At 40.1% G+C, this 27,633-nt stretch overlaps 1 protein-coding gene across 1 annotated transcript in view; it reads right to left on the bottom strand.

Moving 5' to 3' along the window:
- Positions 1–26,031, bottom strand: part of ITGA4 (integrin subunit alpha 4) — a 56,368-nt gene extending 30,337 nt beyond the window's left edge. The window contains 13 exon segments of the mRNA XM_034785766.1: positions 235–280; positions 1,894–1,984; positions 3,037–3,131; positions 6,569–6,680; positions 8,522–8,659; positions 8,760–8,822; positions 9,176–9,261; positions 13,414–13,543; positions 14,170–14,237; positions 15,907–16,036; positions 16,140–16,246; positions 24,778–24,899; positions 25,503–26,031. Coding sequence (XP_034641657.1) covers positions 235–280; positions 1,894–1,984; positions 3,037–3,131; positions 6,569–6,680; positions 8,522–8,659; positions 8,760–8,822; positions 9,176–9,261; positions 13,414–13,543; positions 14,170–14,237; positions 15,907–16,036; positions 16,140–16,246; positions 24,778–24,899; positions 25,503–25,705 — 1,391 coding nt within the window. The 5' untranslated portion in view covers positions 25,706–26,031.
- Between the last annotated feature and the right edge of the window lie 1,602 nt (positions 26,032–27,633).

The raw sequence follows: 27,633 nt of genomic DNA, 5'->3' as shown, positions 1-27,633 counted from the left end.
TGAATGTGAGGGTTTTATTGCTCCAAGAAGTTTCAGGATGTCACTTTCCTTTTGCTCAGAGATGTTTACTTAAATACATCAGTGTAGAATAAAATTCTAGTGCTAAATGACTGAAGTTCAAAACACCATAAAGAGCATTAAGAGGTCACTAGCACATTACACATTTTTTAATTGCATCTCATAATTTACAATTAAGTCCAACTGTCTTTAAGCACTGAAATGTATCAGCCTCACCTCAGCAGCACGGCAGAATCGTTGAGAAAGGCACCAACTGCTACATCTGTACAAAAAAACAAGGATAGATGCGCATCATTAGTCAAAAAGAATCACTTCTCAGGAGTAAGTATCTTACTGAACATTTACCTTTTGGACGATATTAAAACACTATTTGCACATTATTAATTAGAGGGGATATGCTAATAAATATACAGAGAGATACTTTATCTATCATTGATATTTCCAATGCAGATTACTCAATGAGTATCTGTTTACTTTCTGTTAAAGCTTCATGTTAATCTTCCTGCCATTGCTAATGCTATAGCTAAGGCTGCAACTCAAAGTCCACTAAAGTTGAAGTACAATTCAGTTAAAATAAGAGGCATTTGCATCTTTTTCTCTAACCCAGAATTATTATTCTCATTAAAATTAAATGTAAAGTGTTCACATGACAGAATAAAGGTACAATGTGAAGTCACTCTGTGAGCCTTAGTCTAAGGGTAAAATTTTCAAATGTGTCTAAATGACATAGGAGCCTAAGTCCCATTGACTTGCAATGAGAGTTAGGCTCCTAAGTGTGTAAGTCTCTTTTCAAAATGTAACTTGGGCGCTTATGAAAATTTTATCCTGGCTCTCAAGAAAGTCTTTTATTTGGAGAGAGTGAATGAACGAAGCAGAGGGCTCCAAAGCAGAAGAACTTAAGTCTATGATAGATGTATTCACTTGAACCATTTATCTAGATCAGGGGTTCTCAAACTGGGGGTCACAAGGTTATTACATGAGGGGTCGCGAGCTGTCCGCCTCCACCCCCAAACCCCGCTTTCCCTCCAGCATTTATAATAGTGTTAAATACAAAAAAAAAGTGTTTTTAATTTATAAGGAGGTTTGCACTCAGGTTTGCTGTGTGAAAGGGGTCACCAGTACAAAAGTTTGAGAAACATTGATCTAAATATTGCTATGTCTCTCTCTAGCAATGGAGTTTCTGCTTTTATGCAGTAAAACTTTCCCTAAGGACTCTCTGGCATAAAGGGACTCTAAAACAATTGAGGAGCTTTTCCTCCGAGGAGCCTCTCTCAAGCCCAAGCACAGGGCATGTCAGCACTGGGGCCACCCATATGTCTCCTTGCAGAGGCTGCCATAACTTAAGGTTCCAGGGAGCTGCTTCAGTCCCCCTGGGCCACAAGTTCTGTGCTACACCTTTCACTCCTGGTCATTTCCTTTAATACCTTTGTTGATTATCAAGACTTTGCCAGTAGACACATTAAATCCTCTTTCCTAATTTATTCCGTAATTCCATAATTTAGTGACTGCATGTTGAAAATGGTGATGTAATAAATGTCAAATTGTGACATCACTGGATGAAATACTACAGTAGTACTACAAACAGATATTATGGTTATTTTCTCTTCTACTGTACCACAAACTTAGTTTTAAGCCTGAGATCGTTAACTAATAGGAAATTAATCTGCCACAGAAAAACTGCCTCTTGCCCTCAGCTTTACTGCTTTTTTTCTCTTCCAAAACTGTTATAATGATGGCCTGTCCCTCATAGTTTTTGCTCCTTCATTTTATGTTAGAAATACTGAGTAGCATGCCTGGTTTGTTTCCCACCATCTTACATTTAATTTCATTTATACTACTTTAAACAGGAAGAATAGGAATGACTGTTTAATTCACCTGGATAACCATTGTTATCTGCATCAATGCCACTTGATATGGATTGTCCAAACATGCTTAAAGTGTTGCTGATTCTGTGTCCTCGTATTCTCTGAAAAATAAAGGACTGCCCTAAATGAAAATGAACTTTTCCAAACATTCTAAGTAATATTTATTTTAGGTGGTAACCAATGGGAAACTGTAGCACAACCACTCTGCACCTTATCCCAATCACTTCTTGATTTCGGTTTAATTAAGTTTGAATCCAATATTGGTTCCTTTGTTTCAAATATTATATCCCATAATCCATGCCTGAGAACTACAATGTATTCAGATATTTCTGTTACATTGAGAAAAAGCTGATTTCTCCACTGGATCTATATAGTTGTTATACGGCGGCTATGGCCCTTTAAATGAAGGACCTAAATCCTACCTCCTTGAGAGGAATCGCCAAATAGAGAGTAGCAAAGAGGCAGGATTTCCCATCACTGTTCATTGAATAGACCTGAGCAAACAGTTTGGGACTCCCAGACACATACAGTAGATAAATAGGATGAGTCATCCAAATATGCATGGTGAGCATGAACCCAGAACTGTCATATATGACTGCAGTGGAAGTGCTAACAAAACCAACCTCTGTTGAGCATAGTACGCTGGGAATATGTATATGCAAAAATGGCCAAGGTTGAGATCAAAATAAAAACTACATACTAAGTGAAAGGTCAGAAATTCAAAAACTCAAATATATTCAGTTGTCCCTTAGGCAATACAAAAAGAAATACACTATGGCCAGCTTGACACTACAGACTTATAGCGGCATAACTATGTCATGCAGGGGTGTGAAAAATCCACACCCCCAAGCAACGTAGTTATACTGACCTAACTTCTGGTGTAGACAGCGGTATGTCGATGGGAGAGCTTCTCCCGTTGTCGTAACTACTGTCTCCCGTAAAGGGGGATTAGCTACGCTGACGGGAGAAGCTCTCCCATCGGCATAGGAGCGTCTTGACTTAAGTGCTACAGCAGCGCAGCTGTGCTCATGCCGCATTTTAAATGTAGACCTGTGTGACGCTGACAACCTGCTCCAATGAAATTTAAATGTAATCATTTTAAATACTTTACTGGGCAATGTTTTTTTTAAAGAGAATATCAAGAAAGCCATACCTGCGAGAAGGATGAAGATATCCCATCCTTCCTGCCATTATATATATAAATTGCTCCTTCTAGATTATTTTCCTGGGGAGCCCCAATGGCAACATCTGTAGAAACATTTTATTTTAATACAGGGAAATTATATGTAATCAATAAACAAGAAAAATGTTTTTATACAGTTTTCTCATTTTGAATTTGTTTATATTTCATGTATGGGAGACAGTATAGGTTGATAAGTTTATATTTAAGGAATCAAATATTGCTTTTACAAGTTTATAAAATGTCTTGCCAACCAGCAGATATGAGTATGATGGTTCCATATTTTATAACCTATTCAGCAAGAGCACAGGAAGCAGACTGGATTGGTCCTATGACACATGAAGATCCATTTATAGCTGTAATTTATGTGTAAAATATTTACAAATGTAGCCCTGATGCTGTAATCAGACACGCTACAATAGACGCCTGCATGGAGGCTCAATGGACCTATGCCCAAGTACATGGTTCACACTAGTAAGTTTGATTTCAGAGCTCCATTTTTTTGTAATGCTTCAGAGTGAAGGCTTGCTCTTGCCTTTTTTCCAAGAGGAAATAGAGGGGCTCACGGAAATATCCGAAGTTTGAAAAGGGGCTTCAGGATTTAAAGAAAGAGCTGTATCAATAGTACTGCTTCTGTATGTTTTCTGCCCTGTTTTACACTAACAGTTCAGCCTGAATGCCTGTCTAGATATGGTTATTCTGAGGTACAGTGACTTTAGTGACAACAGATGAGATGGGGACTCAGTCTAAGTGTGAAGAGAACAGCCCTTCAGCTGGGAAGGGTTTGTCTGCACAGTGCATTAGTTCATGCTAACGAGGGGTAAATTCTGGTGTTCATTAGCTGGCCACATGGAGCTTGCAAGTGCACACTAAAAGTTCCACATTCAAGTTGTCCAGTTCAAACACTACTTCCATCAAAGTCAATGCAGTTGCGCCAAGTTACAGAGAGGTTAAATTTAATTTTTAAACGGTAATAAGGGGCGATTGGTCATTTTGGCTATGTCCCTTAAAAAGAAAAGATCTCCTCCCATTGCTAAAACTATGATAATTTTGCTGCCCTCTGTTGTTCCCACAACTATTAAAGCTGCGAGACACATGCCATACGCTATTACTTTGTCTAAAACAAGTCAATTTTCCTTATTTTTAAATGTGCTTAACATCTCATTAACATGCTTGTTTGGGCATATAACAGGGAAATTAAGGTAACTGGCTTTAAACAAAGTAATATGTTGAATGCCTACATGATTTAATTCCAGTGGGGAGTACAGATGCGAAAGAATAGCAATAGACTAGTTCCTAAATCACAAACATAGTTGTTTAAATAGCCAGAGCAAATGATCCAAAAAGAAAGTTACAAAGTACATCAGTTCAAAATGCACCAAGAGAAATGAACAGATTTTTGGCTTCACTCATAAACAATCTGATTCTTTGCAAAGTGTAATAATATAAGTGGAACCAAACCAAAAAAACTCACGAAAGGAAAGTCTCTGCTGACTAGGTTCAGTCGAACAATTCTCTGATTTAATCCATACTTCAATGGTTAAAATGTTACATCTCTCTACTGACTAGATGAAAATATGACAGACAGTTGTGCTATCTAATTAAGACTAAACATACATTCTTTGGGGGTAAACTCATTCACTAATGTACATCCAACTGACTTGACTAATTGATTCATAGGGTTTTAAACTACTGAAAAAAAAAAAGCCAACAGCTCTTTCATATACTTTTTTCTTGCACTTCCTATAGACAAATCAACTCTTTCATCATCCAAGAGTTGTTTTTATATTTCTCTGCCATGTCCATTTTTCTCTTACAGGAAATATCTCCTCCACTTTCTCCCTCCTCAGTTTTAAGTTGCCTTGCCTCCTCCTCCCTGTCTCAACTCCCCTAACTCTCTTATCATACCCCTTCTATGTCATATTACCTATTATGTTATCTGTTCCATGCTATATTACCTATTACAGCTTTTGATTGTACAACTTGTTCCACTTAGCACATTGTGGGCACTACTGGAATTACAAATTATAACTATTTGCATGATGATGATCTCTTTATACACCATAAACTTCTGGCCTATCTTTAAATTATGTTAATTTGACATACCATATTTTACCAATTATCATCATCATTTGTATAGATTAATCACAGAAAGGTAGAACTCAGTTTCTAAACAGAGTAAGAAGTTTTCTCTGTCCTGAGAGCGTGCATATAAAACAAAAGAAAGGACAGGAAAAAATGCAGATTAATGGTGAAGGAGGAAGAAAGCACAGGAGGAAAGATTCTTGAAAGAAGAGAGAGGGTGCTCAGAGGATGAGAAGAAGATGATTGTTCCAAGACTAGGGGGCTGCAGGACAGAGAGTGTACTGCCAAGAATGTGAGATAACAGGAGCAGTAAGAAGAGTGAACCAAGACAAGTATAGGAAGTGAAGAGTGAATAAAAGGAGATAAATTCAAAGTTGTAGGTGCAGGGTGAATCTGATGTGATAAAAAGACACCTAGTACATTAAAGGTTGCCTGTTCTTGGGCCTGGGCATGATTAGCTTCTCCTATATAGATTAAACTTTGAACAAAAAAGCAAAACCTATGGCTGAGCTTATAAAGGGGACCCAAGAAACCATCAGAGAACTCCTGAGAAGTACTTCCGCTTCCCTCACACATCGAGTGTCTGCTTGCCTGCCTGCTCTGCTGATAGAGAGTAGCCATCTACACGTGACTTGCTGGAATGGAAACACGAACTGTTCCTGTTCTGTATAAAGACAGGAGTGCTGCCACTTAGCCCACTCTCCTCAGCCTCCCTGTCCTCTGGGATGTCCATCCCATTTGGTTTAGCTGACTGCAGCCCCTCCCACCCAAACCAAATGTTTGAAAGCCACTTCTTAAGCTAGTTCAAGGGCTGAAGGAGGGGATGACATGGTCAGAACAGAAGGGGAGGAAGATTTCTTGAACGGTGATATTTTAGACAGAAGAGAAGTAAGAGAAGACCATTAAAACCATTGTCGCTCAGACTGTCTGTGGTAGACCTTTTAATTGCAATTTTCAGAAGAGCTCGCATGTTGGTGTTTCTTTTTAATGTGAACACAGTGCTCTTTAGAGGAGTTGGCTTGACAACCCCAGAGACTGAATTTCTCTATCCTCTGAGCAGGTCTAGTACATGCAACAGCAGTGTAAACTTTGCAACCTTGTTTCACCAACATGAGGGAGGGAGGGAGAGACTTCATCTAAAGGTGAGAGGGTAATTCAGCCTCCATATCCATTCAGTCCTTGGCCTCTCTGCTGAGACAGGTAGACACAATTTGGACACCCACCCACTACAACCTGGTCTAACATTATTGTTTCACACAGGAGAAGAGTTATCAGATGGTAATGACTATGGACCTGGAGTAAATTCGGAACACAGGTGTAGAACGAAAGGCCCTTTCATCCATTAGCAATCTCCTGAAACATTCACTCCTCAGATTTATATTACATTGCTGTCATGAATTACAAATATACTCATTAGTACCTTCAAAACCATCATTATCAATGTCTCCTAGATTAGCTATAGATTCGCCAAACCTCGCTGCATAAGAGTCGCTCCCAACTAGTTCTATCTCCAATTCTAGCATCTCTGCTCCCTAAAGGAAAACAAAAACAAATGTACATTAAAAAAGATTGCCAGTGACGTGTTGTTGACCTTTTCAGTGCATAAGCTATCTCAGAACTCACATTTCTGAATCGTAAGGCTGATATAGGGTATATGAATTGCACAAGTAAAGGGAGCTTAAAGTGTGGCTCTGCGCTGAAAAATTAACATGTAAAATTGGCCTGATCCTTGTGTGTTTTCAAAATCACGTTTGCACATTTCAGTCAAAAAGTTTTTAACTACTTTTTACGCTTGTTAGCCCTGAACAGTCACCACAACTCAGAGAGAGGGAACTGGATTCTCTTCTTGTGAATCATCAACATAATTGTTTACTACAAACAGCTGGCTCTTGAGCCCAGTTTGACTTTAATATACCAGGGCAATTTTCATAATGCAAGGCAGGTAGCCAGAAAAAAAAAATCTCACTCCTTAAATTGACCACATTGGTTATGTAAATCACTAAATATAATATATCCAGGACTCTGTAATTTTATAGAGTCGCTTTTCATACTAGAGTTGTTCTTTAAAAAGGGGAAAACAATTTGTTGTAATGGTGAACATCTGTGTGCAATAAAAAGCCTACATGAAAACAGCACACAGATCACTGCAATGCCACAAAGAACATCATGCTAAAAGGGAGTGCCATCTTCCCATCTCCCATTCCATCTCAGTTCACTCCCTATTTCATAGACTTAATATGATCTTTGGACAGCTGGAAGCACCTTTGGAAGCATCAAGGAATAACCAGCCCTTCATGAAGACAATAATTGTGGTAAGAAAACAATAATGGAAGATGCATATGTGAGAGAGAAAATAACTGAGCATAAAAATTCTAAAAATAAAATTAACAAATTAAAACTAAGCAGATGAAAATGGAAAAAGAGATTACATTTTAACCTCTGATTAAAAAGCATAGAAAAAATGAATACCAATATATAATAACTCCAGTTATTTCATTTACCAAAATATGGGGAATAAAGAGATCTACCATTCTCTTTCCTGAATGCTACTAGTGACTACACATCTTTCACTCAGCTGCAAGTTGTTTGAGTTTGAAGCATCGCCTATTCTGTTCACAAACTGTTCCCTTTTTTGGTGGTTAAAAGAATGGCTTTCAACAAGCTAAAATATCTGTTTTTCAAATTATAAGCCATGGGTCGGCAACCTTTCAGAAGCGGTGTGCTGAGTCTTCATTTATTCACCCTAATTTAAGGTTTTGCATGCCAATAACAGATTTTAACATTTTTAGAAAGTCTCTTTCTATAAGTCTATAATATATAACTATTGTTGTATGTAAAGTAAATAAGGTTTTTAAAATGTTTAAGAAGCTTCATTTAAAATTAAATTAAAATGCAGAGCCCCCCTGGACCGGTGGCAAGGACCCGGGCAGTGTGAGTGCCACTGAAAATCAGCTCGCATGCCATAGGTTGCCTACCCCTGTTATAAGCAATATAATTGCGGAGTGCATGCAAATAGACTACAGTAACATACTAACTAGCATATTGAGTTATGAAATCACATTGATCTTTCTACTTTAATACTTTCTCTTATGAACACCAGATTTACAGTAGATGTGGCTAGCACTTGATACATTCATATGCAAAATCATACTGCTGTTCTACCATATTCCCTGATACTACCATAAAGTAGGTTTCAGTTAAGATCCCAGTTTTCATGGTGGTATTTTAGCAAAATACATAGTTGTACTGTAAGTCATGCAGTTCAAATGCATCATGTCAGAGTTCCTGTAACAAAGCAGAAAATACTGCTATTCTGGTCCTACAAACCGAATTACTTTAAATAGTCAGAATTAAAAAAAGAAGACACACTTACAGAACCTGAGTTGATGTAAACATAAACCCTTCCTTCTTCTCTGACTTTACTTTGCATTGGAGCGCCAACCAGTAAGTCTGAGAGGCCATCGGTATTCAGATCCACTGCGCAAACAGCAGCTCCAAAATAAGAACCAAGCTGTGCACACACAGACACACACAAGAAGTGAATAGTCATCAAATCTTTAAGACAACACACAAGAAGTTATAATATGTACCAAAATAACATGAAAGGTTACCTTTTTACCCTTTAGTTCAGACAGAATATTTAATGCCCTTGTCCCAATGCTAAAAATGTATGCCTAAAATAAGAAGAGAATATAGGAGAAATTCAACTCTTTGCACTGACGGTTTGTCAGTAAGAAAAATGAAATACTAAATATGCTGTAGAGGAAAGAGAAATCCCAAAAGGCACCAAGACCACACACAATTCAAAATAAAATACAGTCATGCAATATCTCCTGCCTGATACTTTCTTAGCACGACTGAACAAGCAAGACCCTCTTTCACACTGTGTTTCCTTTCATTCTTTCTCACAAACTCAGAGAAGCTCCAATTTTCTGTGCTCCCCTGGACCACAGAAATCCACTCTCTTAGCTTTCCATTGCAACAATCCAAAGAGGAAAAGTTACAACAACAACAAAGCACCTCTTACTTTACCAGTCTGCTCCTGTTGGGGAGCTCCTCCAATTACTTCTGTACTAGCTGGTGTCAGAAAGTGGCCAGCTCCAACAGCATATCCTGTAAATGAAATAGAGTCATAACTGAATGCAGTGAATATGATTACAGGCACCATGAATATAATTTTAGAGGTGCTCTCTATGGCATATTGTCAACAATCCAATAAACTATGGTCTATTACTTTTCATACAATATATGCCTCACTCAGATGAGCTCTGAAGGAATAAAGTGCAATTTCATGCAGGTAAATAATAAACAAAACGTTTAGAAAGGTAAGTTTTCATAAGATAAACAAGATGGTCAATAAAAATAATAAGGTTTGCTCCCAATTGCTAGACTTCACATAAAAGATGCCAAACACACCTCCATTTTCCAATTGTTTGCCATTTTAAATAATGGAAATCCATCTTATTTAACAACACAGATTCATGAGTCATTTTCAAATAGGTCTGAGTTGTAACAACAAATTAATGCAAACATTCACATAAGAAAATTCAAAGAGAAACTATATCATTCAAAGCAATCACCAGATTTGTTATTTCAAATGTGGTTGGTTTCTATTGTATTGCAATTTAAAAAAAGCACAATACTGTTACTGATGATTTTTGTTTGTTTGTTTTTTGTGACGAGCACCTTCTTAAACAACCTGGATATTAGATTTGGCTGGTTGACAAGAAAATATTTCTGGCAATGATCAGGCAGTTGGATCCACAGGGGCAGACTTTTATATCTGTGCAGGGCCCTCCTGACTAATGGGGCAATATAGGGATATAAAAGTCCACCCACAGATAACCTATTTGAAGATTGGGGCCTTGTTTTTTTTAGCTATGCATAACTGGTCATTTGTATTCCTCTCAAATTGCAATATGGGACATAACTGGCTGAGCTCAGACAGAGAGTAATTTAATTTATTTATATTCTGCTCCCCTTGTAACTACAGAACTCTCATCAGCTTTCCATGGAAGTAGGGAGCGCAATATCATAGAGGAGAATTGTGCCTTAAATCTTTAACTTGCCAAGATGACTGTGTGGAACTCAGGTTCCCATTATGCCAGCATTTTCTTTTCATGTTTTAAGCTATAAGGGGTGAACAAGACCATTTATCATTTAAAGGTCAACTCCTAGTTTCTACTTATTCAACAAAAAAATAAGCTTAAGTAGATGAACCTTAATTTTCATGCTCTGATCTTTACTTTCAAGTTATTTTGTTTTGTCCAAATGTAAAAAACCATTCATTTCTAATGATTTTTTGGTAACTGCAGGTCCTAGGTCTCTGCCCTGTTCTGAAGATTATTTTTCATATGTTGTATGAAAACGATGTGAAGTTTATGCCTTTATTATTCAAGGCTCCGCACCTAAGAAAACCATTTCTGAGGCTGGGACAACAGTTCATCTGGGTTTTGTTCATTTTACTGCTAGAACACTTCTGAAAAATCTCAGGAGAAAACCTTGACAAAATGTTACAAGTCACAAATAAGTTGATTAACAACTTCCTCATTCATTCACATTGACAAGAGGGAAGCAGTCAAATGGGAAACCTGGAAATAAGCTGAATCAAAAGGTGTACATTTTAGAGGAGCCAAGTCAGTTTTATTCCAAGATTTCCCTAACCTAGCTCCTGGTCTAACTTCCATTTAAGTCAGTGGGAGTTTTCTGATATTTAATGGGAGATTCATTGGGTTCTTAGTTAATGGGTGTGTGAAGGCTTTCTATCTCCAGACCTAAAGCACACGGGATGAAAGAAGTGGCAGTCATGAATTCAATAGCCCTGAAACTGAAGAAGGAAGAGGAGCCAACATGGCATTGTCCGCCTCTTCTCAGAAGCTCCTTCACCAGGACAGTATGTATTTGGGACTCCCAAATGGTTAAATCCATGAAGGAATGTGGCTTGGGGACAGGTACTAAACATGGCTTCATTCCTTAGCAGTTCTGTCAGAAATTTCCCTTGGAAGTAAATACTCCCTTGTGCCATCTTTCCCCAGACAGATGGGGCTATGGCTATAGGAGGGGGAAGCAATAGCACAACTTCCTTAGGAGTTATGCTGCTGGGGGAATTGGAGAGCAATGCAAAGGGGCAGAGCCTCCACACAGATGTTCTAAGATCTCCAGAATGTCCCCTATACAACTGGAGGCCTACAAACCCTTAACCTTGCCTGGTGGAGCAATGTCCCCTGTAAATGTACCCTTCTTGCAAGAGTGTATGATGTCAATGCTTATAGTTAGACTTCTCCTCAGGCCTAAATTAATCAAACCACCTAAGCACGTACTTAACTTTAAACACATGAGCATTCCCATTGTCTTCACATGTTTTCCTACCTAAGTCGCATCTTCAATGGGTTGACTTGTGTTTAAGTGTAAGCATACATGCAAGTGCTTTGCTGGATCACTGTAATTATGAGACAGAGTTCTCAAGACTACATATATTACTGCAAAGGGGCATTTTGCTATCCCTCTCATCATCCATCTTCTGTAAGAACTCTGTTTCTTATTCTGAAAAGCAGATGAAAGACTTCCCCATTAGGCTTACCCTACAGGAAGTATGGAAATAGAAAGACCAAGTGCAATTAAAAATGTATACTGGACTATAAGAGGAAGCATAGATGGAGTTAAACTTCTGATAATTATAAATTAACTCATTAAGATGCATGTCTAGAATGTATTCATATACATACCTAAGTTCAGATCTTTTATACTGTACCAACTTCTTTCAAATGGTAATCATTATAATTTAAAACCACCAAGAAAGTGGCTAAAAATGTTGAGACCACATCCTGTTTTAAAACAATTTCATCCTGTTTTTATTATTGTAATTAGAGCTATTCAAGTACAGCTAAGGAAATCCTGCCAAACATTATTTATTCACTGACTTCTGTTTCCCAATGTATTCTCTTCCTCAGGGGGCTGGTACTGAAACCCCTTTCTTGCCTCCAGCTTGAAATCAAACCCTACAACACCCATTTCTCATGTTCTTCTCCTGTAAAACTCCAGATTGCCATAATCTCCACATTGGCTATTAAGAAAACAATAACTCTATAAAGCAGAGACCAATCACTGATCACTGCCAGAAGAAAGGATAGTGAAAGCATATAGATTAATTACAGTAGTCTGTTTTGAATTGTATGCTGGTCACAAAATATACTTTCCTCAATTGGTAATACTATTGTTATTTATGTGCTGACAATGTGCTTAGCACTGTAAAAATATACAAAATGACTTCAGAATCAGCCCTGAAGAAACTGCAACCTAAAAGACAGAAATATAAATAAATCCTATCTCCTAGAACTGGAAGGGACCTTGAAAGGTCATTGAGTCCAGCCCCCTGCCTTCACTAGCAGGACCAAGTACTGATTTTGCTCCAGATCCCTAAGTGACCCCCCTCAAGGATTGAACTCACAACCCTGGGTTTAGCAGGCCAATGCCCAAACTACTGAGCTATCCCTCCCCCCAAGGAGATTGGACACACTTGGAAACCCAGGGCAAGGAATAAATTGTGACTCAGCTAGCATGGCATGAAGGGGCACCACAGGAGAAGCAGTCCAGGGGGGGACTCTCAGATGGTTGGCAGGATGGGATGTATTGAGGTGGGGACTGGGCAGACCTTCTCTGCTGCCCCAACCTGCCGGCCAGGATAGCTGCACCAGTGCTTTGGGAAACATGTGTGCGCTGTTCAGTACAGAGACCTACTGCAGTTTACTCCTTCCCTGGAGCAGCAGAAGGAAGCCTGTGACTGTTTGAGTCACAGTCCCCCTCCCAGCTGTCCATGGGGAAGGACAGTAACAAACAACCCCTTACTCTAAGTTCATGGCAAAGCCATAATTGAGCCTGTTATTAAACATATTTAAATATTGCATGAAATCTGCTTACTGTAGTGCTGAGTGAAGTCTACAAACCATTTATGATCAAAATCCTTACCAACAGAGCAGTCTTAAGTGTGCAGTGTGAACTGTCACTCTTTTAAATCAAACACGACTAGAAATTATTGTAAATGAAGATAAAGCAATTCAGAAATAAATGTTTGAGGCAATTCAGATGAGAAGAATGTAGAGGAACACAGAATAAAAGTGAGATTTTAAAAAGATTAACATCACACTCAGAATCACAAGACAGGTCTGCAATATTGCCACTCTGGGGTGTAACAAAGATGACATTTCACACCCAGTTGTATAGACCAGGGAATTAGCGAAACAGATGAATAAAAAATATTTTAAATACCTAAGTAACTTCCAAATTTTACTTGGTTCCTCGAATCTGTATAAGCTTGAGAGGTTTTCGCAGTGGTATTGTACACAAAGACAGAACCAGTCCAATAATATGATCCTGGGGCTCCCATTATAATTAAATCCTGGAGAAAAGAAAAAAGTGTTATGTTTATGTATTAAACTCTTAAAGATAAGCATGATGAGTCAAATTCATTCCTGGTATAACTCCCCTGAAATCAATGGAATTACACTGGAGATGTATTTGGCTCAATATCAGTGCATTAAAATCAGATCACATATAAAATGTTTTATATTTTTAAAATATGGTTATTATTTCCCTACTAAAAGCTTTGAGCGGTGAGCAATTTAAAGAAAACCAGAAACAAGGTATCTTCCCCCTCAGCAGAATACTTTAGAAATCATATTCTCAGGTAGAACATAAAAATGTACACTGTAGTGCATCGCTCTTTATATACAGAATGTAAGCCTTATTAGTGTTTAATAGTTCTTTCAATAGGTTATTCTGAATGGAATAATAAAAAATATGCTCTATTATATTCTTCACTTCCTTTCAAAATAAAAAGGAATTTTGGATTTAAAATAGAGTGCCATGATAAATTATGTTTTGGCATTTTGAAAATTATTATATACCTAAAACTCTTATCTTTAATAAATTTCATTTTAAAAAGATGAAATAGCATGACTATGCACAAATGTATGATGTTCTCCAGGAAATAATTAAATAGGAAACTGATTTTTTAATACACACCTTAAAGTAAAAACTAGAGATCCCAGCCTGACATGACCCATGGTTTTCTCCAAATTTTCGCACATAATCTGAATATAAAAAGCAAAAATGATTTAAAGTCTACAATCATCTTGAAAAATAGAGAGTTTCAGAATTCCTCTGCAGCTCTCTGAAATGAGAGTAGAGATAAGTAACAAGAACTGGTTTCTACTGTTGGAAATAGTACATGGACTTCAACTTCATACCAGAATAATAAAGGACTTGAGAAAATTGTCCCGTTCAAAATGCATCACTTGATTGGAGCTGGGTTTTGAAGCCTGAATTTAGCTATTCTAAAAAGGTGACAATCTCCTTTAATACATATCAGTCCATGAAAACAGCATGTCAAAGTGAAACGTCACTATACACAGTGCTTGAATAACAAATGCTAGTAGGTTTAACACTCCTCTTCCCACCCCTTTTACAACTCCAGCCATACTTTTGATGGAAATAACTACTTTAATCGGAGTTCTCATGATGCCTATGCCATGCATCGCTGCTGGGAATCCAGTACATGTACAGTTTAGAGCTGTAATAATCAAACTATTTCTCGTATCTATGGTCAGCCATGGCTTCTTTTGCTGCTCCATTAGATTTTTGGAAGAGCTCCTCCTTGGATATACCAGTGTCTTGTTCCCACTTTCCATCTCTTTCATTTTTTATCCTTCCTTTCTCGTGTTTTTAATCTCAGTCCCCTACGTCTGTTTGTCTTTCCTCTGCAAGGCTCCTTATATCCATGCTCTTCCAACTCCAATATCTTACTTTTCTTTACTAACACTTTCCCTTCAGTCTCTCCTTCATTTCACTCCCATGTACACTCATCCGTCATTTACCCGCCTCCTACTCCCTTCACCCAGTAACCATGGGAGGTGGAAGGATGATCCAGCCAGTGGCTGTCTTTGATTCCTGGGGATGGATGCTGGAAGGAGTTTCTACATCATTCTCTGTGGGAAGGCCAGATTATTTGCCTCAACTGGGGATAGGATCACTAAATATTTTGACGTATTGTTCCCTCAGGTTTGGGGAAAGTACCACAGGAGCTGGGGATCCCCTCATAGATTGCTGGGGGACACTGAGGCCACCATTCCCATCTTGGGTCCCATCCTGCTCTCACTCTTGTTCCCCTGTAGATTGCACAGGGGCACGGAGGGAGGCCTCTTCCTGCAGGCTACAAGTTGGGTGAGAGATTAGGCCTGGCAGGTGTTAGACTCAGGAATGGGGCAGTAGGCAGCACTGGCTGCTACTGGGAAGTCTGTCCGATGCTCAGGAAGAGGGAACAACAGCCAGTTGAGGATGCTGTTTCTAGTCAACTCAGACATTGTGCTCCATATGCCTAGCTGGTGGATGGAGCAAAGAGATGAACTGAGCCTGCACTGGCCTATTTATAAAGAAAATAGGCCCTGCAGGGGACCAGCCCACTGAGTAAATATTGGTTGCCCTTTTCAGCTGTTGAATCAACATTATTTCAAAGTGATCAAAATTTCACCAGAAAGTTTGGTCCAGGCCAGATTTCTGTCTTCAGAAGCCACTGCAGGCCCTGGATAGCAGAAAGCCTACCCAGGGCAGGTGGGAGGAGGGGGCAGAGAAGAAACAGTTTAAAGTGTCCACAACCCCCAGCTCATTTCTTTTTTTCCAGGGGCATATCTGTTCTTTTATTTCCTCAAATCAAGTAGGATGTTATCTTGTCAAACCCTAGAAATCACCAAACTCTCTGCTTACCTTTATAGCAAGGACTTATTCTTTTACTTAGTTGTGTTCGAAAATCAGGAGGGATTTCATAACAAACGCCATTAGGGAGTTTGTGTTCAGTTTTTATGTAATATATATTTTTCCACCTATGTCCACATGCCTGTATATATAAAGAAAAAAAACAACACGAGATGTGAAAGGAAAATGTAAAAGTTGTGAAGGTAGTATGACAAAAGGCATATGGTACTTAAGGCAATACATACAACAATGGTTCCATTTTCCCTTGGCTGCCTGGACAAGCTGACACCCAGCCATTGATTATCTCTCTCTTCAAAACAGGTCTTTCCACAAGAGCCTCCTGCTGGATTGCCTGGAGCAAAGAAACCAAACAAGCTATGACAATCAGCTTGATCACAGGAAATATACTAAAGTTATATGGACTTCCTTATTATACAACTTGATTACTAGATGATTATATTAAACAGTGTAAATTCAGCAGAATTTATACAGATGTGTTTTGTATAGGAAGTTTCATGTACAGATATTTAGCATGGTTCATATTTTTCAGAAAGGAAGGTATGCTGCCATATATATAATATGTCCAGATCCAAACACAGCATATTAGGTGTGAACAGGACTTATTAGTCATTGAGCTCTGATTGTGTAATCATCACTGCTGAAACTGAGAAAATCAGGAAACTGAGCACAAATCCAACATGAGTAGCACTCCTGTTAAAAAAATACATTGCTTGTTTTATAGCCGAGGACTTCACCCCTGTGGTGTGATCTCAAGGAAAGTACTAATAAAGTGGCATTGTTATTCACTTAGCTAATTTATCACAAAAAGTATGATATCTTATTATAAAGATTCATCATTGATATACAAGGAAATTTAAGACCTAATATTAGGTATTCAGTGAATCCAAAATGGGAGAATTTTTCATATCTAGCAGTGAACTCAAACTTCAGGTCTTAATCCTCTACCATATTGACTCCCATATCCAAACCCACCCTTACAGCTGATTTTGCCCAGTCCCTTAATCTGAAACTTCAAAAGAGCCTTGTGTAATTCCTGATGCATTTGGATCTGAATTCTAAACTAGAGCCAAATATCTCCTGTTTTTGCCCCTTCTTTACTCATACCGCTATTTCAGGGATTGGCAACCTTTGGCATGCGGCCCATCAGGGAACTCTGCTGGTGGACCGGGATGGTTTGTTTACCCACACCGTCCGCAGGTTTGGCTGTTCGCGGCTCCCACTGGCCGCGGTTCACCATTCCAAGCCAATGGGGGCTGCGGGAACCAGCGTGGGCTGAGGTGACAAAGGTTGCTGATCCCTGCTCTATTTGATGCAGTGCTGAGAAATCAGCTCTACTAGGTATTCCTATTCTGGTAAAATAAGATGTCTGTAACTACAAGCTTTATTTTGGAGATGAAATCATTATGGATCAAACTTCTGCATACTGAGTACTCTTTATACAGAATGAAAGCAATTATTTAAAGGTGGTTGCTAGTTTGCTTCTCTTTAAATGTCAGAAAGCACTTTTTACACATGGAAGGACTTTGAGAAATTCTGCAAATAAATATTTGGCAAGTTCTTGTTTCCTCCCAACAAGTTGGTGTGTGTGGAAAGAATACTTTTATGTAGACAGGACTACAATTTAAAAAAAATTATATTCTGCTTGAAAGGCTCAATTACATTTGGAAACACATTTTTATAGAAGTCTCTCTTACATATTTACTTGCAAGAGTACATGGCAGAATACAGTACTCAGTGTTTCAGTCCAATATCTTCAGATAGCATTTTGCTGCTCAGTTTACCAAAACTACTAAGATATCTATTTTTCTATCCGAATTTTGTATGATAGTTGGAATAAAAAACTCCAACAAGACTTGTGCTCACCTGTCCCAAGGCAAACTAAATCCTTTATCCACGAACACAACACAGAATCTTTCTGTCACATATAAATTAGCCAGCAGAGGGCTCCTATACAGATCAGTGAAAACAACAGAAATACTGGTGGCACCTTAAAGACTAACAGATATATTTGGGCATAAGCTTTCGTGAGTAAAAACTTCACTTCTTCGGATGCAGAAGTGAGGTTTTTACTCACGAAAGTTTATGCCCAAATATATCTGTTAGTCTTTAAGGTGCCACCAGACTTCTTGTTGTTTTTGTAGATACAGACTAACACGGCTACCCCCTGATACTTAACAGAAATACTGTACAGTATATTGACATTAATGGAGGGGCAAATGGGCATGCATCAGAGCTGACATTTATTTGTAACATATTGGTGTAAGGGCTCTTAAATTTGAACAAATGCATACTGAGTTCTAAGTGTCTGCTAAATTTCTTGAAAAGAAAATCCCCCTATATTGACTTGATGTATTGCCTCCTCTTATTCCATGTATAGCCTCTTTATGCAGTACAGAGGAAACAAGAATTGTCTCAGAATAATCAATGTATATTTTTATTAGAAATAAAAGGAGTGAGGAAAGCTAGCCTCTCAGATTATCTAATGTTCCAAGAACTTTTGGAGGTTTTTCCTGAACAGCAAATAAGACTAGATTGTCATGTGGTCTGAGGCGGGGAGGTTTCACTTGTATCTTCTCTGATCTCAGTGCTCCCTTCTGTCACCCATTTTTAGGTGTCCCTAAGAACTTCAGAAACGGTGAGAAAGAGCACTTTCCTCTTCTCCCATCCATTGTATTCTCCCTTACCCACTTGGTTATTTTCCCTTCTCCTTGACGCTAAACTTTGGCCCTCTGCTCTTCCACCATCTCTTGTTTCCTCTGAAGCTTCTCTCTTGTTTTCTACTCTTCTCCTGCTCTCCGCTCCTTCTCAAGATTCATTGTTGTTCCCCTTTATTTAATAGTAGAGTTTCTAGCATTGTTTTAAGGAAGGAATAATATGACGCTCTTGTGGGCATAAAGAGAGGTTAAGGGAGTGTGGGCTTAATACCACGGATATAATGATGAGCGCGGGCATGATATTATCCATGTTTAATCTAGTGAGAAGACAGTCGGCACAGTCTGCATCAGTTTACAGACAACAGAGAACAGCACTGCTGAAAACACCAGAGGAAATTGCAACTTAATTGTCTCAGGGGAAAGGGGCATATCTTGCTCTTGTAAAGTCACTGTGAGATAAATAAAAGTGCAGCCTGTGTAAATTGCAGAGATGAAAGAAATATCTCTGTATCACCCCCACTACATGGCACTCCATGTAAACAGCATAGTCAAATATAAGTCATACAGACCCCTGCCTTTTGCAGCCCCTACAAATCATCAAGTCTTGGATTAATAAATCTATTCCAATACATCCAGTTAGCAATATATGCTGAGTATCAAAGCAGGAGACCCCAAAATATCAATGCACATGGAAGGAAGAGATGTACAGTTGTGTACTATAATTAGGAGTAAACAAGTCACTCAAATAACTGAGCCTCTTTGAATTGTTTTATATACTTATTTCAAATTATTCAGTGATTTGTTATTCATGGTAAATAATTCTTGGTCTTAAAATTGTGCAGTAGCAATTCACTTAATCTGTTCAACATCTGAAAAGTGAGTTGGTATGGATCATGTTGACTGGAGATAAGTCACATGGGATTGTTTCCATTCTCCCAATTGGATGAGTGTAAGTCTTAGAATCAGGCTGTTGGTGCAAATACTTGCATTTGAGTTTGAAGTTTGCTTTCCACAAATGTCCTTTCATATTTCTGTGAACCCTTCCCTCTCCCTTGCCCGCCCCCAAGCAATCTCATTAACTAAAATATTAAGGGAATGAGGACAGAAGAGGGGTGTGAACGCAGGTGATACAAATTCTTTATTTCCTCCAAGGAAATATTTGCAGAAAGTTGTTGAAATGTTCCCTTGTCTTTAACTGTAATCCTTCACCTGGGGGAGCTACAGGGCAACTTGTTCTAACCTGATTATGGTAAGGGCTTAAGGGGAGAAATTGTGGGTGGCAGCTCTGGTCCCTACCTCAAGAAGCTGTGTAAGCTTATAACTGGAATATAGCTTTTCTTTTGTTTAATGCTAAAAAGCATGAAATCACTCACTGCTTTTGTGAACAATAACTTGATTCCTCTCAGTGTTATTGGCATATTGATCATACTCAATTTTTACTTTGAGAGAAATTGAACATAAAAGATATCATTGACTAAAAACGAAGAATATTATATTTTGAATCCCTCTACAATAATATACAACCATCTTAACTTGGTGGGGGAGGAAGCTGGACTCAATGGAAGTTAAAAGCATGCAGCATGTCACAGAATTAAGGCCCTGATAGGTCTTCTGGGATATCACTCTAAAATAATATACCCTGAATCTTTATTCTTTGTATTTTTGCACACATCTAAGCACTAAAAAAACCTCACATGTGCAACCACTGTTATAAAAGCCCGGTTTGTGTATAAATTTATAGAGTAGAATACTTGATTTTATTGACAAACCAAAAACACAGTAAATTAAGTCTGAATTTCATGAAATGCTGCATTCATAATTGAACATAAACTAGAGAAGAGATTCACTGAACTCCACTGCCCTTTGTATTCAATGGACTAGATGCTCAGCTATGGGTGAAATACGCTGAGTGCAGCTGAGGAGTTGGGAAGGCAAAGGTGCACTGAAAGTACCTTCATGGCCCATGCGTCATGGGGCCAGTTGGAAACCAATCCAGCATAATTTAGAGCAGGCTTTTCTAAGTTATGCCTGGCTGCCCATGAGCCCAAGGGGCAGATCTGGCAGCTGAGATCACTGAAGCACAAGACTGCTCTGGATAACTTTCCTACACCAGAAGCCTTTGGGATCTCGTAGCTCTGGCCAACCAAAAATTTCCTAATAGAGGGAGAATCAGCAGCTAGCTGGTTAAACCACTCGTAAAGCTGCTTTGCCACATCAGATTGTTGACGAGAACTCTTAATAGGGCCCAGGATCTATCCCAAAAGCTTGTAATACTCAGTACCTTGGTTGTAGACATAGAACAGCAGCAAGAATCCTCCTATAACTATTTTAGCACATCTGCAATATCTGTGGCTCATAATTAGAAGACGCGAGTTCTCTGAAAAAGTGCTTCTTGCATTGCATGAGTAGATACTTCAAATGTTACTGAGGTTACACTCATTAAAATGGCCATTCCTCCTCCTATTGAAATAACTAATTTTCAAAGCAAACAACCACCAGTGCTAAAAGGTCAGAACCGGAACATTCATATGAAAAATACTAACTAGGAGAAACAAGTTCAGTCATATAAAGATACTGTATCTACAAAAACATCCATGCTAGAAAATAGATACCTAAATAAGTTAGACTTAATTGTCCTTTGTCTACCTTTGTCCCCCTTCCCCAGTCATAGATATATAAAAGGGAAGATTGAATTGAGGAGGGTAAGCAGGCTAGCCCGAGCTGGGTCTTATTTAACTTCCTTCCTTCCCCCATGCCCCTCCAACATGGCTGTTAACTTATTTATTTTATGGCAGAACTGTTCTTTTTTATATAGCTTGGATTTTTTTAACATGAGGATTGTTTTAGAACCAGTTTAGTGTTATGGGGAAATGATCCAGTTTAAAAAAACCAAACTAACAGCACACTATGAGTGCTAAGTTAGCCCTGGTCTACACTACACAGTAAGATTGACATAAAGCAGCTTATGTTGACTTAACTATGTCAGTTCATAGTTACGCCTTTCTCCTGCCAATGTAAGTACCCTACTACACCTACATAATATCTCTACTTCCATGAGAGGCGTAGGCTTATGTCGGTGTAGTTAGGGCGACGCAGTGTCCACGTAGACGCTGCATTACTTACATGGACTGTTGGCTGTCATGGCTCCAAATTGACAAGAAAGTCCTCCCTTCGAAATCCCAGCTCCCCACCCCCAGCTGGCTCCGTGCTTGGAGCCGTACTGCATCAAGGCTCCTGGCTCCCCACTCGAGCATACAGCCAAGAGCGGCTCCTACTCGGAACAGACAGCGGGGGTTGAGGGGGGGTGGGGAGAAGAGAAGAGGTGCGAGCCAGTCTTCCGTCAGGAGCTGCGAGCAGAACTGAGAGACCAGGCTTTCAGCTCCCCACACTGCCCCCTTAAGTCAGTGAAAGAGCTCCTGCTGAGGATGCACACCGGCCACCACTGACTGTAGGAGGATAGTGTGGACATGAACCACCACATTAATGACTGCAGTGGCTGTAAGTTGTCCTAATATAGGTCGACTTAAGTTTTTAGTGTAGACATGCCCATAAACGTTTATATTTACCATTGTCATCAATAGCAAAGTGGCACGTGGAGAGTCCTGTTTATATTGTGACATAAGCATTCAATGAAGTGCAGTACAAGACAGAAAACATCAGTGTGTACCCTCCTGCAGCCTCTACGTCTGCTGGCAGAAGTCCCCCAAATCCATTTAAGAATAGCCCTTGGCAAGTTTTAAACCTGTAATTGCTTAGCTACACCCCAGGTTCAATTCAGAAACCTGTTAACTGTCAAGAAAATCAGTAGTAATTGTGTTTAACACAATCAAGGACTCATTCTTCCTTGCTTCTTCTTCATTGACAAAACTACTAAAAGCAAAATCAAGAAATCCTGCAGAGGCAACAAACACTAAACAGCATGTAGAAGGTAATACCCACTTAAGCCATGCTGCCAGTGGCTCTGAGCATTTTCCATTCTTTCAGTGAATTATAGGGGTGCATTAGGCAGTAGTAGTGGGCTTTCCTAGCTAACGATCAATTTGGCACAATGTAGGTACCGGCTCACTTTATCTAGAAAGAGCACCTGAAGCAGGGATTTAATTTTGCTGTTACTACCACCAGATTATAGAAATTCTTTACATATTTTTTGTCTACCTTATGTGGCTCCATGTGTCACTTCACTCTACTGCATAGAGTCACAAAATCAAATCAGGATTGACACATAAATGAAGAGTGCTGATCCAAAAAGAGAAATGTAACAACTACAGCCAAAACAAAGACTCTTACTTCCTGAGGTTACTCAGGTTCTGTAACCCCAATCTATGTTAATTTAGAGAGGCATATTCTTGATTACTTATTGTATTTTCACTCCAACCAGTTTCACTGCCAAACTCCCCAGAAAGAGAATCACCTGTAGATAGATATATTCATAGATTCCAAGGCCAGAAGGAACCATTGTGATCATCTAGTCTACATAACACAGGCCACAGAACTTCCCCAAAACAATTCCTAGAGCATAGCTTTTAGGAAAACATCCAATTTTGATTTAAAAATTGTTAGTGATGGAGAACACACCACAAACCTTGGTAAATTGTTCCAATCTAATTACCCACCCCATTCAAAATGTATGCCTTATTTCCAGTCTGAATTTGTCTAGACTCAACTTCTAGCCATTGGATCATTGTGGAGTAGAATATGTTTTGTTGTTCAAATAAAAACTCATTCTCTTTCCTCTCACCCTCTCATATATCTACCTATTTACCTATATAGGCCTATCAACATAGTAATGGAGCACCCCATCCCCTATTTAAAAATTACTCTTTTTTTCCTCTGCATATATGAAAATAGGTTTGGTTAATTAATCTATTGTTTTGGGGAAAGTGTGGGAATATTGGCTTATGTGTAGGAATAATGAAGGGAAAGCTAAGTTAAAGTGAAGAGCATTTATTTTTTGACGGTAGCTAATGTCTTGTGGGAGCAAGTTCCATAGTCCAGCTCCTTTGAAAGCTGTTTCCTGCATTCCCAAACCTCCCCTATTGGCTGGGTTTCATGTTTTCAGTGGATCACAATGGACGTGGGAGAGATATTTCAGGTAGCTCAGGGCAATTTCATGCATGGCTCTGATTACAGGATTCAGACATGGAACTGGACTCTGTAGTCAAGGAGGACAAGGGCAGAGCACGGGGGTGATGTGTTCACAGCAACCTGTGTTCTTTAACAGATGGACTGCTGCATTTTGTACAAAAATCATATACTTGGAGCAGGATACATATAGTTGCCTGTATGCCACTAGCAATCCATCTGAAAAAAACATTCCAGTTACTTCATCATGGGTTGGGAACTGAAATGTTTTAGAGAAAAACTCCAGAGCATAATTTAGAAACTTTTTTTCTTTTCCCCATTGACTTTAATTACAGTTGCCTTCAGTTCAGAAGATTGAACTACTTTCTCGGGGTGGGGTGGGGGAATAACAGAGGTTTAATTTAAATTCTCACAAGCCTTTGGAATCATACATGCTGAAATCAAAATATGGAAAGAAAAATAAATATAAAGATGGGAATGGTCATTTCAGTGTAGGGTTAATTCATTTTTTTAAATCTAATGTTTAAATCTAAATCTAATCTATTGTATTCCTTTCTATTGGTAAGAAAAAGACAGCTTTTTTTAAAATCTAGATTTTTTAGGATTTATATTTTAAATAATTTAATCTAAATTTATAAAAGCATTGATCTTTTATATTACTGAATAGTAAATATAAATGCTAATTTCTGAAATAACAAAATGAGACATAAAAATGTGAAATAAGCATATAGAGGAAATCTCTAGGTTCTTGTATTATTGCAAGCAGTGGTATAAGTTGAAGGAGGTTTGTTTAGTCAGATCAAAACTGGGCTATGTTGTACAGGTTTTGCAAAGATAAATAGCTACTAAGATGGTTTGAAAGTATTTGCAAAATAGTGGAGGGAGGAACATTTATTGAGACAATCCAATATTTCTCCATGCTTTGGGGAAAATTCTATTAGTTGTTTATTCTGTCATTTATAACTGTTGAGGAATCAAGGGAACATAAGTGTGCACTTCGCTTCTTCTAAATAAGAGTGTTGTAGTGGATGGCTAGCTTCTGTATTCAACTATAAGTGGCAAGCAAGCTTGGAGTTCTTTGCTGAAGTTGTAACATCATCTTCAGGTCAAACACCATTCAACTCACCCAGCTGGAGCTGTTCACAAGTCCCACTGGGGTTGCTCCCAATCCTGCATCTGAAAATTGCACCTGGATTGACCACAGAGCTATTTGCCAACCAGTTGGCTTTAGGGGCTCCCACAACCAACCTGAAAGTGAGAAGAGAGAGAGAGAGAGAAAGAAAGAAAAAAGAAAAAAAAAAAAACCCTGTCAACAGAAATGCAAACACTAAAAGGCAACCCCTCGCCCCCCAGTACCCAGGAGAATTAGAAACGAGCTTCATGCTCTTCTGCAGCCAGGGTGCAAACGTTTGCAATACGCAACTGTGTAACGGCAAACGAAAAGAAATTGCTTCCCAACTTCCTCGGTTTCTTTGCAGCGGGAATGCTGTAAGTGGATGCCCCATGTAATGGAGTAGCCAAAAAGTTACTGTAACTTTAATCGCATGCAGGATTACGCGAGCTGGGACAACTTGAAAGCGGTTCAGATTTGAAGCTGTCCCTGGAAGAAGTTCTTGGGAAGCTCCCACTGAGTGACTCACCGACACCCACAAAGCAAAACCTTTCCTCGGGGTGCCTTAGATTAGAACGTGAGCAGCCGGGCGGCAGTCATTGCCAAGTCAGACCAGCAAAACCAGCGATGACCGGAATGGTGCTAGTTGGTTGACTGCTGTTAGGAAAGTTCCCAAAGGTTTCCCAGCAGACAGAGTTACAGAGAGCGGAGAAGTCGCCTGGCGAGCGAGTGATACTTACCATCTACTAGTGCCATGACTGTGCAGGACAACCGAATAGCCAAATAATGTCCCACTGAGCCCCTGGAAGACCACGGGGTGCTGTGTGTCTAGGTTGTAGGCGCGGGCAGTCCTCGTGTAACAGCCCAGGAGAAGGAGCAGGGCAGCCCACACGGGAGCCACTCTTGAGGCGAGCCCCAAACTCAGCCTCTCCCAGATCCGCATGGCTCCCCGCAGAGCGCGGCCAGGTTACAGCCGCCAGCCCCGGCAGCGTGCCGGGCTCAGTCTGGGGAGCAGCCCCTGCAGTTGGGAGCCGAGCGAGTGACTTGTAGGTCCAACGCTGTTCCCGCCCTCTCTCTGCGGCCCGAGAAGCTGGAGGCAGGGGGTCCAGCCCGGCAGCCCCCAGGGCACAGCGGCGGTTTAGTGAGGGGCTGGGCAAGGGGCAGGCAGAGCCGCCTGGCCTTGGCCTTACTGGAAATCCTGAGCGGTGGGCGGGCGAAAGCCCCTTATTCAGCTTCCCCCTCGGGCCGCGCTTAAAGCACAGCGGCCAAGTTAGGGGCAGGCTCCGTGCGATATTTCTCACCAATGGGAGCCCCATGCAGGGGGTAGAGCAGGGAGGAGCCCAGCCCCGGGCCCGCTGCTGCTAGCCGCAGAGAGATGCTCCCCTCTTGCCCTGAGGAAGCAGGACTGTCCCGGGCCGGGGAGCGCGGCCAGCTTTACTCACCGACCCCATGTCAAGCCCCCTACGCCATCCTGCACCTGCTCCCAGGCCGCCCCCCCCAAACGTGCTCCTACGCCCCAGCCCCCCACTACCACCCTGCACATGCTCCCAGGTCAGAGCCCCCCTCCCACGTGCTCCCATGCCCCAGCCCCCCACTACCACCCTGCACCTGCTCCCAGGGAAGGCCACCCTGCACGTGCTCCCATTGCTGGGAAGATGCTGGGCTTTGCCACTTGTGACAGATGTCACCCTGGAGCGGCACACAACTGCCTTGCCCCTCAGCAGGAAGGTAACCAGCAGGACACAAGGGGGACTGGGGAGCAATGAGGAGATGGGGGGGGAGCAAAATATTTCAGTAGGGGGAGTATAAGGGGTGCTCCCCAAAGAGTTTTTAACCTTCCTCCCCCTTCAGCAGAAATTATTACCCCTCCCTGCAAAATGCCAGTTGGCCTGTTCTCTCCTTGCTAGCCCCTGCCCCCAGGGGTGCATGTCAGAAGGGCACTGCCAGGGACACTTCTGCCCCTGGGGCCCAGCAGCAGTCATGGAAGATGGAGAAGAATTACAGTCAGAAGGGGAGACTGCAGGAAGTGAGGGGGTGGGGATGGCTATTGATAGGCCCCACCTTTTAATCTCTCCCTGCATGACACACTGCACCTGGGCAGAATGGAAAGGTGAGGGAGGGGCTCAGGACCTCAAGCAGTGAAAAGGGCCCTGGACCCGAGAGACTCAGGGTGAGCAACAGGTTTTGGGGAGTGTGATAAATGAAGGGGGTAAGCTCCCTTTCATGGACACCCACCCAGTAGCTATAAAATTTCTCTTAGTAGCTGTTCTCTGATTGATCTACCCGTAGAGGGTTAAAAAGCCTCACTGCACTAAAAGAAAGTGAGTGGGCACCTGGCCAAAAGAGCCAATGTAAAGATTAGAACTTTTACAAATTGAAACAAGACTCCCCTTTTGTCTGTCTGTTGCTCTCCTAGGGAGAGGTAGACAGGGTAGAGCTATGCTGTAAGAAGTTTGGTCCTGGTATGAAAAATCATCAGTATCATACCTAGAAACTACTAATTTAAAACCCCAGATATGTAAGTAGATCAGGAAATGTCTAGGAAGATGTGATTAGGTTTATTTACTTTATTTCTTTATTGCTCGTGGATTCCTCTGTACTAACCCCAGGTGCTTTTGTTTTGCTTGTAACCTTTAAACTGGACCTCAAGAAAGCTATTCTTGATGCTTAATCCTTGTAAGTTTTTTTTTAATCTAGCAATAGCTTGAGTTCCCAGATGTATTTTCTTTTATTCTTTTTTTTAAATAAAATTTACTAAATTTACTTTTTTTAAAAGCAGAATTGGATTTTTGTGTCTTATGAGGTTTGTGCACATGTTTTTTAACTAGCTGGTGGCAACAGCTGATTTCTTTTTTTTTTTTTTTTTCTTTC

This window comes from Trachemys scripta, chromosome 11, assembly GCF_013100865.1.
Source record: "Trachemys scripta elegans isolate TJP31775 chromosome 11, CAS_Tse_1.0, whole genome shotgun sequence".
Taxonomy (NCBI): domain Eukaryota; kingdom Metazoa; phylum Chordata; order Testudines; family Emydidae; genus Trachemys; species Trachemys scripta.
Note: the sequence above shows the minus strand (reverse complement) of the source record. Positions and strands in the feature narration are given on the sequence as shown.